This window comes from Thalia democratica, chromosome 3 (assembly GCF_965202585.1).
Source record: "Thalia democratica chromosome 3, ktThaDemo2.hap1.1, whole genome shotgun sequence".
NCBI classification, from domain to species: domain Eukaryota; kingdom Metazoa; phylum Chordata; class Thaliacea; order Salpida; family Salpidae; genus Thalia; species Thalia democratica.
Genome location: NC_139167.1, coordinates 39,465,962 through 39,479,990, shown reverse-complemented (window position 1 = coordinate 39,479,990; position 14,029 = coordinate 39,465,962). Strand labels below are relative to the sequence as shown.

Genomic DNA, 14,029 nt, shown 5'->3' with positions numbered 1-14,029 from the left:
TAAATTAGTATGAATGGTGTTGTAGCCCATAGAAAAAGTGGTACAATATTGCTATTTGTCAGTATTTTTAGCAAATATTACGATAAACAAACAGTTTGTACTTAGTTATTTTTTATACATAAACATTTTGAAAAATTAACAATTAAGCAAAACAATAATTTGTGCTTTTTAAAATAATTCATTTAAGTTCACGACTTTTTTTGGTGTAGATAAAAACAAAACATTTTTTGATTTGCGTATGTAAAACGTTAACTTTTTTATTATTATCTATCAAAATGATTTAATATAATTTAATTCGAATAGTTCTCTACACACTTTTTTTCAACTAAAAATATATACAGTATATTTTAGTTTAATGTATTTAGTTTATTAATCATTTTTACAAAACTAGTCATAAAGCTTGTACATTATTTTTTTATTACAATAATTTAAAAGTTGTGTTTAAATGAAAACGACACTTTAGTTATAAATTTATTACAAGCATACATTTTAATTGTTAACTTAGATTTTTATTTGAATTAATAATTCAACAATATAGTGTTATACACGAAATTATAAAACTAGTCTTGTAAAAAAAAACTGAATGTATAAAAAAGGTAGATAACAACAGTAAGTCTTGCGATAGCATTACAGGTTAAAAAACATATAACTTTCAATAAATCTAAATTACAAAAAAATATAAAAAAATATTTGTTGTTTTAATAAATACCTTAAAGTACTTTTATTTTTTTAAGTGTTGTTATAGTTGTAATAACAAGATTAATTAAAGTTTTTTTGTTGTATAAGAATACAAGTTGTAACATATTTTGTTGTCTTAAAACTTTTAGGTAAAGAAATTGTGCAATTATTTGATCAATGTTTTGTTGTAATACAAATTTAATCTATTGTAAAAATAATTTAATCAACTTATTTTTATGTTGTTATTAGTCATAAATAACTAACAACGAAGCTCTTGAATGTTTTGAAATTTTTTTATCTAAATTGTTGCAGCTTTAACCGTAAATCTAACACCAACATTACTAACAAAACTAAGAAAAATACTCGTTACAAGTTTTGAAAAAAGTATAAAACAGTTTTAAAACTATTTTTGAAAAACATTATATAGGTTCTAAAAATCAATAATTATTTCAAAAAAAATGAGGTATCATTAAGAAAGTATAGTAAAAATAGGTTTTCTATGGATTATATGATAAATAGTGATTTGAAGGCGTAAAAACAATAGAAATTACTAAAAAGTTTTCAACTTTCTACACAAACAATTTGTTTTATAATGCTTGAAAAAGTAGTTTATAATTGTCTAAAAAACTTTTTAATATTTTACACTATAAAAATTAATTGTTACCGGAAGCTGTGTCAACTTTCAATATATCAAAAGCTGCACAACTAACATCATTACTCTTATTCTTACGTATACCAAATGATATATTTTACTATGTACAGTACTTTACTTACCATATCAGCTACTAGTGCATACGCTGGTTCAAGAAAAAGAGATACAGTTGTTGTAGACTTAAGATTATTTACAATGCAAATATGAATAGCATACCACAACAGCTTCATGATATACTATATTTTAGATATCGATTAAACAAACAAAAATGGTTTTATTAAAATAAGTAGGATTAGTTTGTCAGTTTAGGCAGCTATATTGTAAAATCAAACGTTAAGTAACAGTTTAAAAGCAAATAAAAATTATAAAGTGTAATTTTAAACTTTTATATTATTAATTTAATTTTTAAATTTCTTATTTCTATGGCCGATTTAAGCAAGGTATAAAAAAAAGCAATGTTTTATATGACTTAAACTTTCTCTTTAATTTGTTTTACAAAATAGTCTCTGCTTCGTATTAACTTAGTATATGTTTTTTTAATTACAAAGTTTGTTATTGTAGCTTTATTCTTGTCTTTTTGTATTATTACAGATTATTACTCCGTTCATTCTGATATAATTAGATCGATTTTAATCTTTGAAGACACTGCTATGAATTTGTATACTTAACAGTTTAAGGAAAACTATTAAACTAAGTGTAGTATTTTTCTTAGAAATAACAGTTTAATATTATAATAGTAAGACCGTCATATTAAGCACAGCAAAAATTCATATATTAGTTTTAAAAGCTTAATACAAAATTTATTTCTTTTCGAATTTTAAATAGTTATTAAATTTGTTAAAATTATAAAATATAATACTATTTCTAATGGTAGTTCAAACTTCAAAGTACTTAAAAAAATGCAGTTTCAACTTAGGTAATTTTATAAAAGAAAATTTGGAAGACCTTAGATTACAATATTTAAAAATTAAATTACAAAGAAAAAAGTGGTGATGCTTGCACCAGTAATTGATGAAGCTGATATTAAGATATCTTTTAAAGGAAATATAATTTATACACTTTCATGCTATTGCTTCTCTTTAATTGTTTGTGCTAATTTTACATGTACATTTAGGTTGTTTTTATTATGATTGAGTGGGGCCTGATGACGTTGGGGTATGTTCGCTTTGAAACTCTCTCAGTTGAACGTTCCAAGATCAAAACCCAGTGGTCAACACATACAAAAAAAAAAAAAAACTTATTTTCAAAATAATTTATGTTTGTTTGTATATAATTTATGTATTAATACCATAATTCAACTAGCAGGTTTTGCTTGTAAAATATTCAACTAAAACAGTTTTAAATTAACTTATTGGAACCCTAAACCACATAGCAAAATTTTGCTGGTTCAATCTAAATTAAAGTTCAGGGTTGCCACAAAACCTCGAATTTGAACAAAAATATTTAGAAAACCTGGAAAAATTTGGAATTTTAAACAATTTTTACATGTTAAATAGTTAAATTTTGATTTGACATAAAAAACCTTTCATATAGATAATTTTTTTGTCAACATCAAACTTTTTTTAATAAGATAACACATTTAATACTATTTTTTCAATTTTGTCATCTATTTAACACAGTTTTTTACCTTAAAGTTAACTTTAATCTAAAAATAAACCCAAAAGCTTGTATAATCAAAAACTTGTAAGAAATTTAGAAAAAATGGAGAAAATTTAACAAAAATTAGTTTTTCAAATTTCATAAAAACTTCAGCTGAAGGTTAAAAGACAATTTATTTTTGTCTTTATGAAACATATGTTCTGGAATATTTAAAATGGCATTTTACTGATAGATATAAAGGTAATATATAAAGGAACTTCACTGTACTTCCCTGAATAAAATTGAAAATAAAAACAAACTGTTGATTTCCTTAATTTCACTTTTAACAGGGTTGCCACACACTCAGGGAACTCAGGGAATCTCAGGGAATTTTCAAACTGTAGAAAATCCCAGGGAAACTCAGGGAATTTTGGTATTTTTCTTTTAACTCAGGGAAACTCAGGGAAGTTTTGATTTTTTCTCTAAATTTCAGGGAAGTTTTTGAAAATCTCAGGGAAATTTTTTTCTAGATCTAGAATGAGGTTTAGTTAATCCAGTTTCAATATTTTGTTCAAAAGTAGTAATTTTTATTATTTAAGTGGTTATTTAGAATTTTTTTAGCCTTGCGGCTAGTTCTTCAATATTCTTAGTATTAACATTAACTTTGTAGTTTTTTTAAGTTTTAAATTTATATTTACTTAAGTAAAATCAAACAGTTTAGAGAAATGAAAGTTGTTGTTAACTATTCATTGAAAAGTTCTAATAAACTTTTTATTTTTAGTTACTTTTGTCAATTAAAATGTCAAACAAATTAAACTTTATTCTTTTATGTAGAAAGTTAACTAACAAGTTTACACAAAGTTGTGCAAAAATTTAGTTTTTAATTTTTAATTGGTTTAAACCTTTTAAGATTGAGTTTTTGAAAACAGTTTTATTTATAAATTTAATGCAGAAGCATACACATACAACCTTCCTTTTATTATTAAAGAAGAAAAATGAGATTGAGGTATTAATAATTTGTGTTAGAAGAGAAATTTTTTTTTTTAAGATTTGAAAAATACTCAGGGAAACTCAGGGAAATTTAAGGTTACTCAGGGAAATTTTTGGTCACTCAGGGAAGATTTTTTGGCTCAAAGAGTGGCAACCCTGTTTTAAAGCTTAGTGCTAGACCATTTTTGATTACTATTTCACAACTTTTTATGATACAATTTATTTAATTTGTATCAGAGTGTACTTATCTATAGGTTATGAGCCTAAAACAAAAACAATAAAAGTTCTAAACTTGGATAAATTTAAGGAAATAATGAGTAAAATTTTTAGATTTAAATCAGGTTTGCCTCTCATCCAGACTTATCAAGATAACTCAGGTTAGTTTGAAATTTTTGAAAAATCAAGCTAAATCAAGCCAAGTCAGGCTGGTTTTGAATTAATTTAAAAACCCTTGAAGTATTTAAAAAAACTCTTCCTTGTGTTATATAATTTCTTTCAACAACATTCAAAGTTGCAACCTACTCAGACTAGTTTAATTTCAATTAAAGCTTAGGCTAACTCAGTTTATTAAGAAACATTTTAGTTTATTCAAAAAAATTAGACTAGTTTTCTTGTTTTTATTAGAAACCAAAGGCTAATTTTTATGATATTATTATCAGTGTTATTTATTATTTTGTTATTTATATAATATTTTTAAGGATTCTTTTAGATCAATTAAAAATCTGTATATTTTTTGGCTTTTATTACTATAACTTTTAATTATTTGCATTTCAGGCTAGTTTTGGTCACTCAGGGTGGCTTTTTCCTTCAAAGAGAGGCAAAAACACAGAAGAAAAAACAAAGACAAAGTATATTAAGTATGTCAAAATCATTGACTAAAAAGAAAACCAATAAGGTTAAGAAATAAAAACTGTTTGAATTAAAACAAATTTATTAAAAAAAAACATTAAGTTTTCTTCATCTACTTGATGAGAGATGATCAAAGGTTGCAATCATCAGTTATTTTTATCTACTTGTCAATTACTGCACGTAAACTCTTTAAGTTTTACTTGCAAATATCTTTTTTACGAGTAGCCGTCTAAATTGCATGAGCGTGTCCATACGTTTGTATTAAAAACTTTTTACAAAACATACAATATCTCAAGTTTGATACACCTTTCAATTCTATAAAAACTGGCTTGTACTTTGTACCTAAAGCTTTCATATAAAATCCAATGTTATTTTTAGTAAAAAAATGTTGGTTTCCCCCATGCCCTTAACGAGTTTACTTTAAGACACATTATTTATTGTTTAATTGAATAAAGCTATAAGGTAGGCACATAGAAAGTCACTAAGCTTTTAAAATATTTTTGTATGAAACAGTATTATGAATGAATACATTAAAATCCAATACAGTTTAAGGCAGCATGAGTTGGTGACAAACTTGATTTTAAATAGTTTATTATTCTAAAGAAAAACAATTAGAATGTTTCACCGCAAAGTCATTTTTCAAATTGTAAATCTCATTCAAATAGAATTGAATTTGAATAAGATTCTATTTGAATAAAATTTACTTTTTTTTTCTAGCTTATTTTTCATTAGTTTATTTGTTTTCTTTTCTTGATTGAAATTTTTTGTTTTGTGTTTAAAAATTTTTTTTTTTGTATGAATGTTACCCCTAACCCTTACTTTTTTTTTCTTTTTTAATAATTAATTTTTTTAATACTTAATTTTATTGATTTTTATTTTTTCTTATTTATTTTTACTATCACTGTTACCCCTACTTACCATTGGTCGGTAATTTTTTTTTAACTTATTTTTTTGTTGTTTATTTCCTTGTTGTTTTTTTACTTAATTTTTGTTTTTCTTTTCTGCATAAATGACCCTTTGTGCGAAAGTGACCCCGTGCAAAAGTATCTTTATGCAAAAATGTCCCTTTGTGCCAAAAAGTCTTTGTGCAAAAGTGTTACCTTGTGCATATTTGACCTGTTCCCTTACAAACACTTCCTTAAGTATATAGTAAACAAAGTAACTGTAATTTAAACTTATTTGGATATTTTTTATTACTTTTTAATTAAAGTTTTATTTATTTTTTCTAAAAACTAAACTATAATAACTTTAAGTAGTAGAAATAAAACATGCGAAAAGCTTTTCATAAAAATACTAAACTATTTTAGATGTTTTTTGAGTTTTATAGAGAATCATAGAGATTTTAATACTTAGTATTTAATGAAAGTTTATAAATAATTTAATTCTTTAATTTTTTGTAGTTCTTGTTTAAACTACATAAGAACAGTATCTAAAATGGCAGCTGAAAATATAGCTTCAAGTATGGCAGCTACAGCTAGTATGCCAGGACAAACAGCTAGCAATCAGATCAGTCAGTTCAAGGAATTTTTGCAGTTGTTCAACAAGATAAGTGAACAGTGCTTCACTGACTGTGTCAATGATTTCTCTTCAAGAAAAGTATCGAAAGAAGAAAACAATTGTTCAATTGCCTGTCTGACTAAGCATCTTCAAAGTACTCAAAGAATCTCTAGGCGTTTCCAAGAAGAGTTTATTGAGCAACAGATGAAACAATAATATTTTTTTAAGAACTTTTTATTTCTGCATGAGTTTTGTGTATTGTACTAGCTAAAATTTTAATTTAATTAATGACTTGTTTTATAAATAATGTTGTTAAGAAAATAAAAAAGTTTATGTTAGTTTTAATTGTAGAAGTTTAAATGTTTATCATCTACCACTTTATCATGATGTTTGATAGGAAATTTTGATAAAAAAGTTTAATGTTTTACAGTTTATGCCTGCTAACAGTAAAACTAAAAGTTAGTTATTTAATATGCTTGTATCTAATGTGAAAAAGCAAAATAAAAAATTGCTTTTAAACCTTTTGAAAGCCCTTCACAGTTCAACAAGAAAAAGCTCTACATATAATGAAGAAACTTTAAAAGTTAGATTTGCTCCTTCTCCTACAGGTTATATTTTTTTGTAATTTATTTGTATGTGTTGGTTTTTTTGTATTTTATAATTGAGCTTGATCTTTTAAAAATTGTTAATTTTCTCCTTTTATGTTTTTTAATTATTAAAGCTAATTTCATCTTTTTAATGTATTTTGATACATAAATTAGCCTTGTTTTTTCAATCTTAGTTAAAATCTTTATTTAAATTTATATATATATAAGATTTCCGAAATTATCTAACCATATATTTTTTAAATTGGTGTTAAAAAAGTTTAACTTATAAAACATACTTTAGTCTTTTTTTTGTAAGGTCACACACTCAGGCTAGTTTATTAATTTAAAAAAATCTGGTTTTTCAGGCTAGTTTAAAACTTTTTCAGGTTATTGCAAAACCAAGTGTAGTTTTTTTTTTCTTTTTGAAATCTATGACTTAAAAAATATTTCTTTTTTGTTAAAAAGTATGCTTTTATTTTAATATTTAATATTTTTTTATTATTGTAATTTTTGGTATTAATCTTATTTATTAGTAAAAATCATCAGTTTTTGGGTCTTAACTTTTTTTTAACTTTCTCACAAACTCTTGCTGGTTAAATGTAACACAGTCTGACTTTTTTGCTTAAAAGAGTTACAACCCTTTAAAATGTTTACAAAACATACTTCAACGTTGCCACACACTTATGATATTTATTATACTAAGTGTAACTCAAGATGTTTAGAAGTTTTTGAAAATATCAGGATAACTTGAGCTAGTTTTTTTTTAATACAAAACTCAAAATAGTTTTAAGATGTTTTGAAAATCTCAGGCAAGTATTTTCTAGAGCTTGAATAAGGTTTTGTTAACCCGTTTCATCATTATATTATTTTATAATAAATTTTCTTTAAGAACTTTATTTAAATTCATACTTTTAAATAAATTTAAAATTTTATTTTAGTCTTGCTGCTCGCTCGTGGCTACTCTACAATAACATTGTAGTTTTAGTTTGAAATTTTAAACATATATCATGATCTGAATTTATGTTAAAGAAACAGTTTAAGAGATATACAAGTTTAACTACATGGTTGTGTTTAAGGGCATAGGGGGTCCACCTTGACATTTACAAGTTGATCTTATTTTATAGAGTTTTATCTGAGCTATCAGAAATTTTTAACTGCTTGAAAAAGTTCTCAGTAATTTTTGAGGTATAAGCGATCAAAGTTGGTGACCTCAATAGGTTCCTAATGGAAGGTGCTAATTAAAAACGCAAAAAAAAGACAATTTTACTAAAAAAATTATCTTCTTAATTTTTTAAGCAATCTTCTTCAAATTTTCACAAAAAGTCTATTATTTAATTTTTAAAAAGATTGAATGCAGGAATTTTTATAATTTCAATAAATAAAAATTTTATTAAACAAAACCACCTATTTTTTTGTTTTATATATCTAAAATTTTTAATTGTTAATATTTTTTAAATTGCAACATTTTCTATACAAACTAAAGAAAGTATCTATTTACACTTTTAAGATTGAATTATTTTAAACAGTATTTCTGATAAGTTTAATTTTTAAGTTTAGTAAACATCGAATGCGCTAGCATATATACAGTTTTTCTTTTTACTATTTAAAATAAAAAAGAGTTGTCAAAAAACTTGGAATCATGGAATTTGAGAAATTTAGAAAAAAATCACATAAAACCTGGAATTTTGTACTAAAATCTCTAAAAAACCTGAAAAAGTAGAAATTTAAACAATTTTTACATTTTAAATTGAAAAACTTCAGTTTGACACAAAAAATCTATGGTATAGTTTTAATATTTTTAATAAAAACATTTAAAGATGCTTTAAGATATCTTTTCAATGTCTTTGTACTATTTAACACAGTTTTCTACCTTAAACTTGTTTTTTAACTAAAAATAGACCCTAAAACATAAAATTTTAAAAATCTAGAGAAAATTTTCCAAAAACATTTTGCAACCATGAAAAACGATTATGAGGTATAAATAGTTTGTGTTGGAGGTGCACAATTTTTTAAAAACTATTTAAAATATTCAGTATGACTCAGGCTAGTTAAAGGTCACTCAGGATAGTTTTCTGAATCAAATAGTGGCAACCCTTATACATTCTAGTAGTTTTAAACTTTTTCAAAATATATAAGTTTTAATTTATATATTAAAACTAAAGTAATAAAGTAACAGGATAAAAATATTTTTACTATTTATTTTTAGGTGTTCTTGTATATTTTTAGGTTACCTGCACATAGGAGGACTTCGTACAGCTTTGTACAATTACTTGTTTGCCAGAAAGCATGAAAACGGTAAATTTGTTGTCAGAATCGAAGACACTGATCAATCCAGGGTTGTACCTCAAGCATACCAACAGTTGCAGAAAACTTTGCACTGGGCAGGTCTCGTCCCGGATGAAAGTCCAATGGTGGGAGGACCAAATCCTCCCTACGTACAGAGTGATAGAAAGCATCTGTATAAAAAGTAAATTTTGACGATGTATATTGTTTTTAAGGTTCTAAGGTAATAAATAGTTCTAGTCTTACAACGTGCCAATTTTTTCTTTCACTAAACTATTCTTTTTACAATAAAGTAGCCTCATTCCACTTATAAATTTGTTTAAGCAATTTTTGAACACAGCATCTGAATATTTTTTCTAATAGTTAAGAATATTTATGCTTTTAAATAAACTACATATAAAAGTTGTTAAAATAGTTCTAAATAAACATGAAATAAAAACTTATAATTCCAATGTATAGTCTAGTATTTTTACTATTTAATGTAGATATGCAAAAAAATTAGTAGATGAAGGCAAGGCATACTATTGTTTTTGTTCCCAAAGAAGATTACAGCTTTTAAAGCTACAACAAACAAGGAACAATGAAATTCAAAAGTAAGTATGTTGTTTTATAATATCTTCAATTGCAAAATAGTTTAACGACTTAAGAACAAATAAGTACCTTCTTTATACTTAGAATGATTTGAGAAATAAAAACTGAAGTAATTAAATAACTAGTTTTATAACACACTTGTTTTGTATAATGCAGGAATGTAAATGATAACTTGGAGCCTAGTTAAAAAGTAGGCTTTTAAATAGATTTTTTACAGATATGACAACAAATGTCGAAATTTATCACCGGAAGAAATTAAAAGTAACTTAGCAGAAAATAAACCTTACGTTATAAGATTGAAATTAAGAGATGGTAACATTCAGACAAAATGTCAGTTGTCTGGCGAAAGCGGTTTTGATCTTGCAAAATACGAAGGAGATCCTGTGTTGTTAAAAAGTGATGGGTAAACACAGTTTATGTTTATTATTTATCTTCTTTTCTATTGCTGCTAATAAAATTTTAACCTCAAGACAGCTTTTAAAATTTATGTATGAAAATTTACGAAAAAATTTCAAATAAATGTTATTAAAATTTCTAGAAACCCTTGGTAAAATTGCTTTGAAAAGTTTATAAAAGGTATTTTTATGTTAAAAATACTCAAAACACCAGATACCCAACGTACCACCTTGCAAACGTGGTTGACGATTATCTGATGGGAATTACGCACGTTATAAGGGGAAAAGAATGGCTCAACTCCTTACCGAAGCACATGCATCTCTACGAAAGTTTCAACTGGAACCCTCCTAAGTTTTATCACGTGCCTTTGCTGCTAAACATGGACGGAAAAAAGCTTTCAAAACGACATGTTTGTTGAAAAATAAGTCCATTATTAATGTCCATTAATGAGTAGTTAGATAATTATTTTGTTTTATTGGAAAATCTTAAATCTAAATACTACAAATAAGCTTTAAATAGAATTGTTAGCATTTTTCTTACTAATGTGAGTCAACAGGGTGATATATATGTGGAGAAATACATGAAAAGGGGATATTGTCAATCTTCGCTCATAAACTTCATTGCTAGCTGTAGCGGTGGTTTCCCTAATGTGCAATTTCCCATCAACACCAGCAATCACTACGAATTGCTGGATCAACTCGTTGAAGAATTCGATATTAGTAAAGTTTGTTTGCTTATATTTGTATGTGTTTTATTTTCAATGAGTTAGTTATACAATTTTAAAAAGATAGAATTTTTTTTTCTTTTTTATATTTTGGGTATGGGACACGTTCAAAATCCACCCGCGTTCAAAATCAACCCAGTCAAATTCGAGAACCGCTTACCAATCGAGAGTAAGGATTAGGGGTAACAAGGATAGTGAAAAATAAATTTGAAAATGCAAAAAATACATGGTATAAATTAATTTAAAAAAAACTTGCGTGGATTTTGATAGTATACCGTTTTATTTTCAATGAGTTAGTCATAACAAACTTAAAAGGATATAAAAAATCTTCTTTTTCTTCATTATATTTTGGGTATACAGGATTTAAAAAGTGTTAATCTGACATAATGAAGTTCTTTACAATATAAACTTAACAAAAACTGCTTTTTAAACATTTTTGACAGCTATCAGTAAGCGACGGTAAAATAAACTTTGCAAAACTTGACGAATTCAGTTTCAAACTCACCAGAAAAGTCCTTTCAAGCAACAACCCCACTGTAGTTGAAAAAAGCTGTAGCGAGGTTGAAAGTTTAGTGGAAAAAGAGTTTCCCAAAAGCTTTGTTTTGAGTAAGATGAACGAAGCTCAGAGGATGGACCATATCAGTAATTTACTTCTTTCTTGCAAAGTTTGTGTTTGCTAGATAATTAGAAAATAATTACTACGTATTAAAAAGTTGATGTTTTCTGTTTTTACAAATGTTGACTATTGTAGACCCACATGAATGTTATTTACTTCTCTTGCTTAAGCTTAGAACTATATAATTTTCATATAAAACTATTATATTAACAATTGTATGTTTTCAAATAGTTTATGATTAATAACAGGATAGATTGGTAAAGTTGCATGATATAACGTCTGATGAGTTTTCATTCTTGTGGCAACGTCCTAAAAAGTACGCATTCAAGTCAAATCAAGATTGCGAAATTTTCCTAGAAAAAGTTTCCAGGTATGTCAGCTTGATAGTTTAAAAAAAAACAAGGCTACTCAAATAAAATCAATATATGTTTTATCAAAGTATAGTAAAAAACTTTTTTTTTGTAAATTTACCAACACTGTTAAAAGCTAATATCAATATAAGTAACGTAAGTGCAAATTAACGTAACTTATGATTAATGTAAAGTTATAAATGCTAAGTAATAATTAATGCAGCTGTTTGTGAGAATTTTGAATTCACAGGCAACTGGCAGAGTTGGATTTCAGCGATGAAGGTTTCGATAAGCGCGCGAAATCGCTCATAAAATTTCACCAGAGCAAAGATGTTCCGGTTTGGAAAATAATGCGGCAGATCCTTGCCGGTTCCGATGTAATAATTTGTTTACTTTTTTTACTTTACTATAACTTTATGTCTATGCTAATGTGACTTTTTAAGTGAAACATGTTTTAAAATTATACTATTTTAATTGAACTAGATGTTAAAAAAAAGTAAAGTCAACTATTGAAAAACTTTTAAAAATGGTTATTAATTAACTATTTTTTGAATATTACTAAATGATATGTTACTTTAAATTGTTATTATGTTTGGAGTTATTACTATATTTTTAATATTTTCTATTAAATTTACAAAATGAATTTACTTTCTTAATTAACCATTTTATATAGATATTAACTTTATTGAGAAAATTAATAATTATTGAATTTATTAAATTAAAGTTAATAAAGATTCTTGAAAATTTTTCTAAGAAATTAAATTAACAAAATGTTGATTTTTTAGGAAGGAATGCCCATAGTTGAGCTGATAAAACTTCTTGGAAAAAATGAATCCATTAAAAGAATTGAGCATGCAATTTTTAAAATATCTTCTCAGAGCCCTAAGGAAAAAACGAAAAAAACCTCTTAAATAGCTTGTTCTATATAAAATGAATAGTACTATGTGTTTAAATTTTATGTTGTTGTTATTTTGTTTAAAACGTTTTTTTTAGTTTGATATGTTAGCACATATATTTAGAAAAGTCTTGGTGGTAAACAGTTAGTAAATTTAATATTAATCAATTGGTAAGCTCTATACTATTTTTATTAAAATTGTCAGACTAATTTTGGTAAAAATAAAATATGAATATCTGTATATCAGTTTTAACTATACTTGAATTCTATCAAAATGTTACTATTAGAAATTATTTACTATTGATTTTTAAGTTTTAAATCAGACTATAGGTATCATTAAAAAATTTTCTCACTCTGCTAAAAAGTTTATGATGCGATTTTATTTCTTTTAAACCTCTATATATAATAAAAAAGAAGCTTTTCTTAGTCTTAAAACTAAAGATGATAAAAATGTTTTAACTCGTCATTTGCAATTTTGTTAAACTTTACATAGTTGGTTACTAATAAAAAATAAGATCACCCTTGACTTAATTATGAATTAATTCATGTAAAAGTACTAACTTTATGATTTAGGTTTTTTGTTGAGGCAGTCTAAAATTGATCAAAACTATTATCAAATAAAATCATAGCATTAAAAATTGTGAAAGCATTAAAAATATAAGATATAGTGCACACACTTAATTTGAAATTTCTATAATAATTGTGAAAGCTTTTGTACAACACTAATTTTTCTATTATGAGTTCTTAAAAGTGGTTGCAGTATAACTTCTTAATAATTTTATAAAATGTAGTCAAGTCCAAGCAGACATCATCAAATCTACGTGTTTAGAAACTATATACTATATTTTAACCTATTTAAACAAATATTTTAAGTTTGTTAAAATATGTATTTTTTAATGTTTTTAAAGTTAGTTTTTAAATAATTTCACTGTTTGGCTAGGTCAGTAGAACAAACTGACATATATCAATATTTTATATCTACTTATAATAATACTAAAACAACAACCATAAAAATCAGAATGATTTTTGAAGTAAATTTATTATGCAGGTTTGCTTCAAGGTCAAGTAAAACTGACAAATATGACAAATTTCAGGAAAAGATGGGGGTTTTTGAAAAAAAGTCAGGGAATTCGAAAAAATTAAAAAACCAGATTTTGTAAGTTCAAATTTACGGATTTCTTATTTTCCAAAGCTTTCAAGTGGTAAAAAATAAATTAAGAATCCTTTAAAGTCAAACTAAAATTGCAAAATTTTCATAGAAACTTACAATATTATTTAATTTCCAATACCTTTACCTGGTATAAATTAATAAAATATCCTGTACAAAACTGCAAAATTTTTCT

The 14,029-nt window shown here is 25.2% G+C and overlaps 2 protein-coding genes across 3 annotated transcripts; both read left to right on the top strand.

The window, feature by feature from the left end:
- Positions 1-6,151: 6,151 nt before the first annotated feature.
- On the top strand, positions 6,152-6,674 carry LOC145832724 (mitochondrial import inner membrane translocase subunit Tim9-like). Its single transcript, XM_082940047.1, has one exon. It carries the CDS (start codon positions 6,182-6,184, stop codon positions 6,458-6,460), a length of 279 nt encoding a protein of 92 aa, XP_082796173.1. The 5' UTR covers positions 6,152-6,181; the 3' UTR covers positions 6,461-6,674.
- Positions 6,675-6,678: 4 nt separating this feature from the next.
- On the top strand, positions 6,679-12,927 carry LOC145832723 (nondiscriminating glutamyl-tRNA synthetase EARS2, mitochondrial-like). Of its 2 annotated transcripts, none has more exons than XM_082940045.1 (10): positions 6,679-6,852; positions 9,058-9,298; positions 9,600-9,707; positions 9,923-10,108; positions 10,315-10,510; positions 10,658-10,825; positions 11,269-11,490; positions 11,690-11,811; positions 12,042-12,168; positions 12,577-12,927. In XM_082940045.1, the coding sequence occupies exons 1-10, from the start codon at positions 6,717-6,719 to the stop codon at positions 12,700-12,702; spliced, it is 1,632 nt and encodes a 543-aa protein (XP_082796171.1). In that variant the 5' UTR covers positions 6,679-6,716; the 3' UTR covers positions 12,703-12,927. The 2 variants fall into 2 exon arrangements, with proteins under 2 accessions (XP_082796171.1, XP_082796172.1); XM_082940046.1 differs by having other exon boundaries at positions 6,720-6,852; positions 9,617-9,707.
- The last annotated feature ends 1,102 nt before the right edge of the window (positions 12,928-14,029 follow it).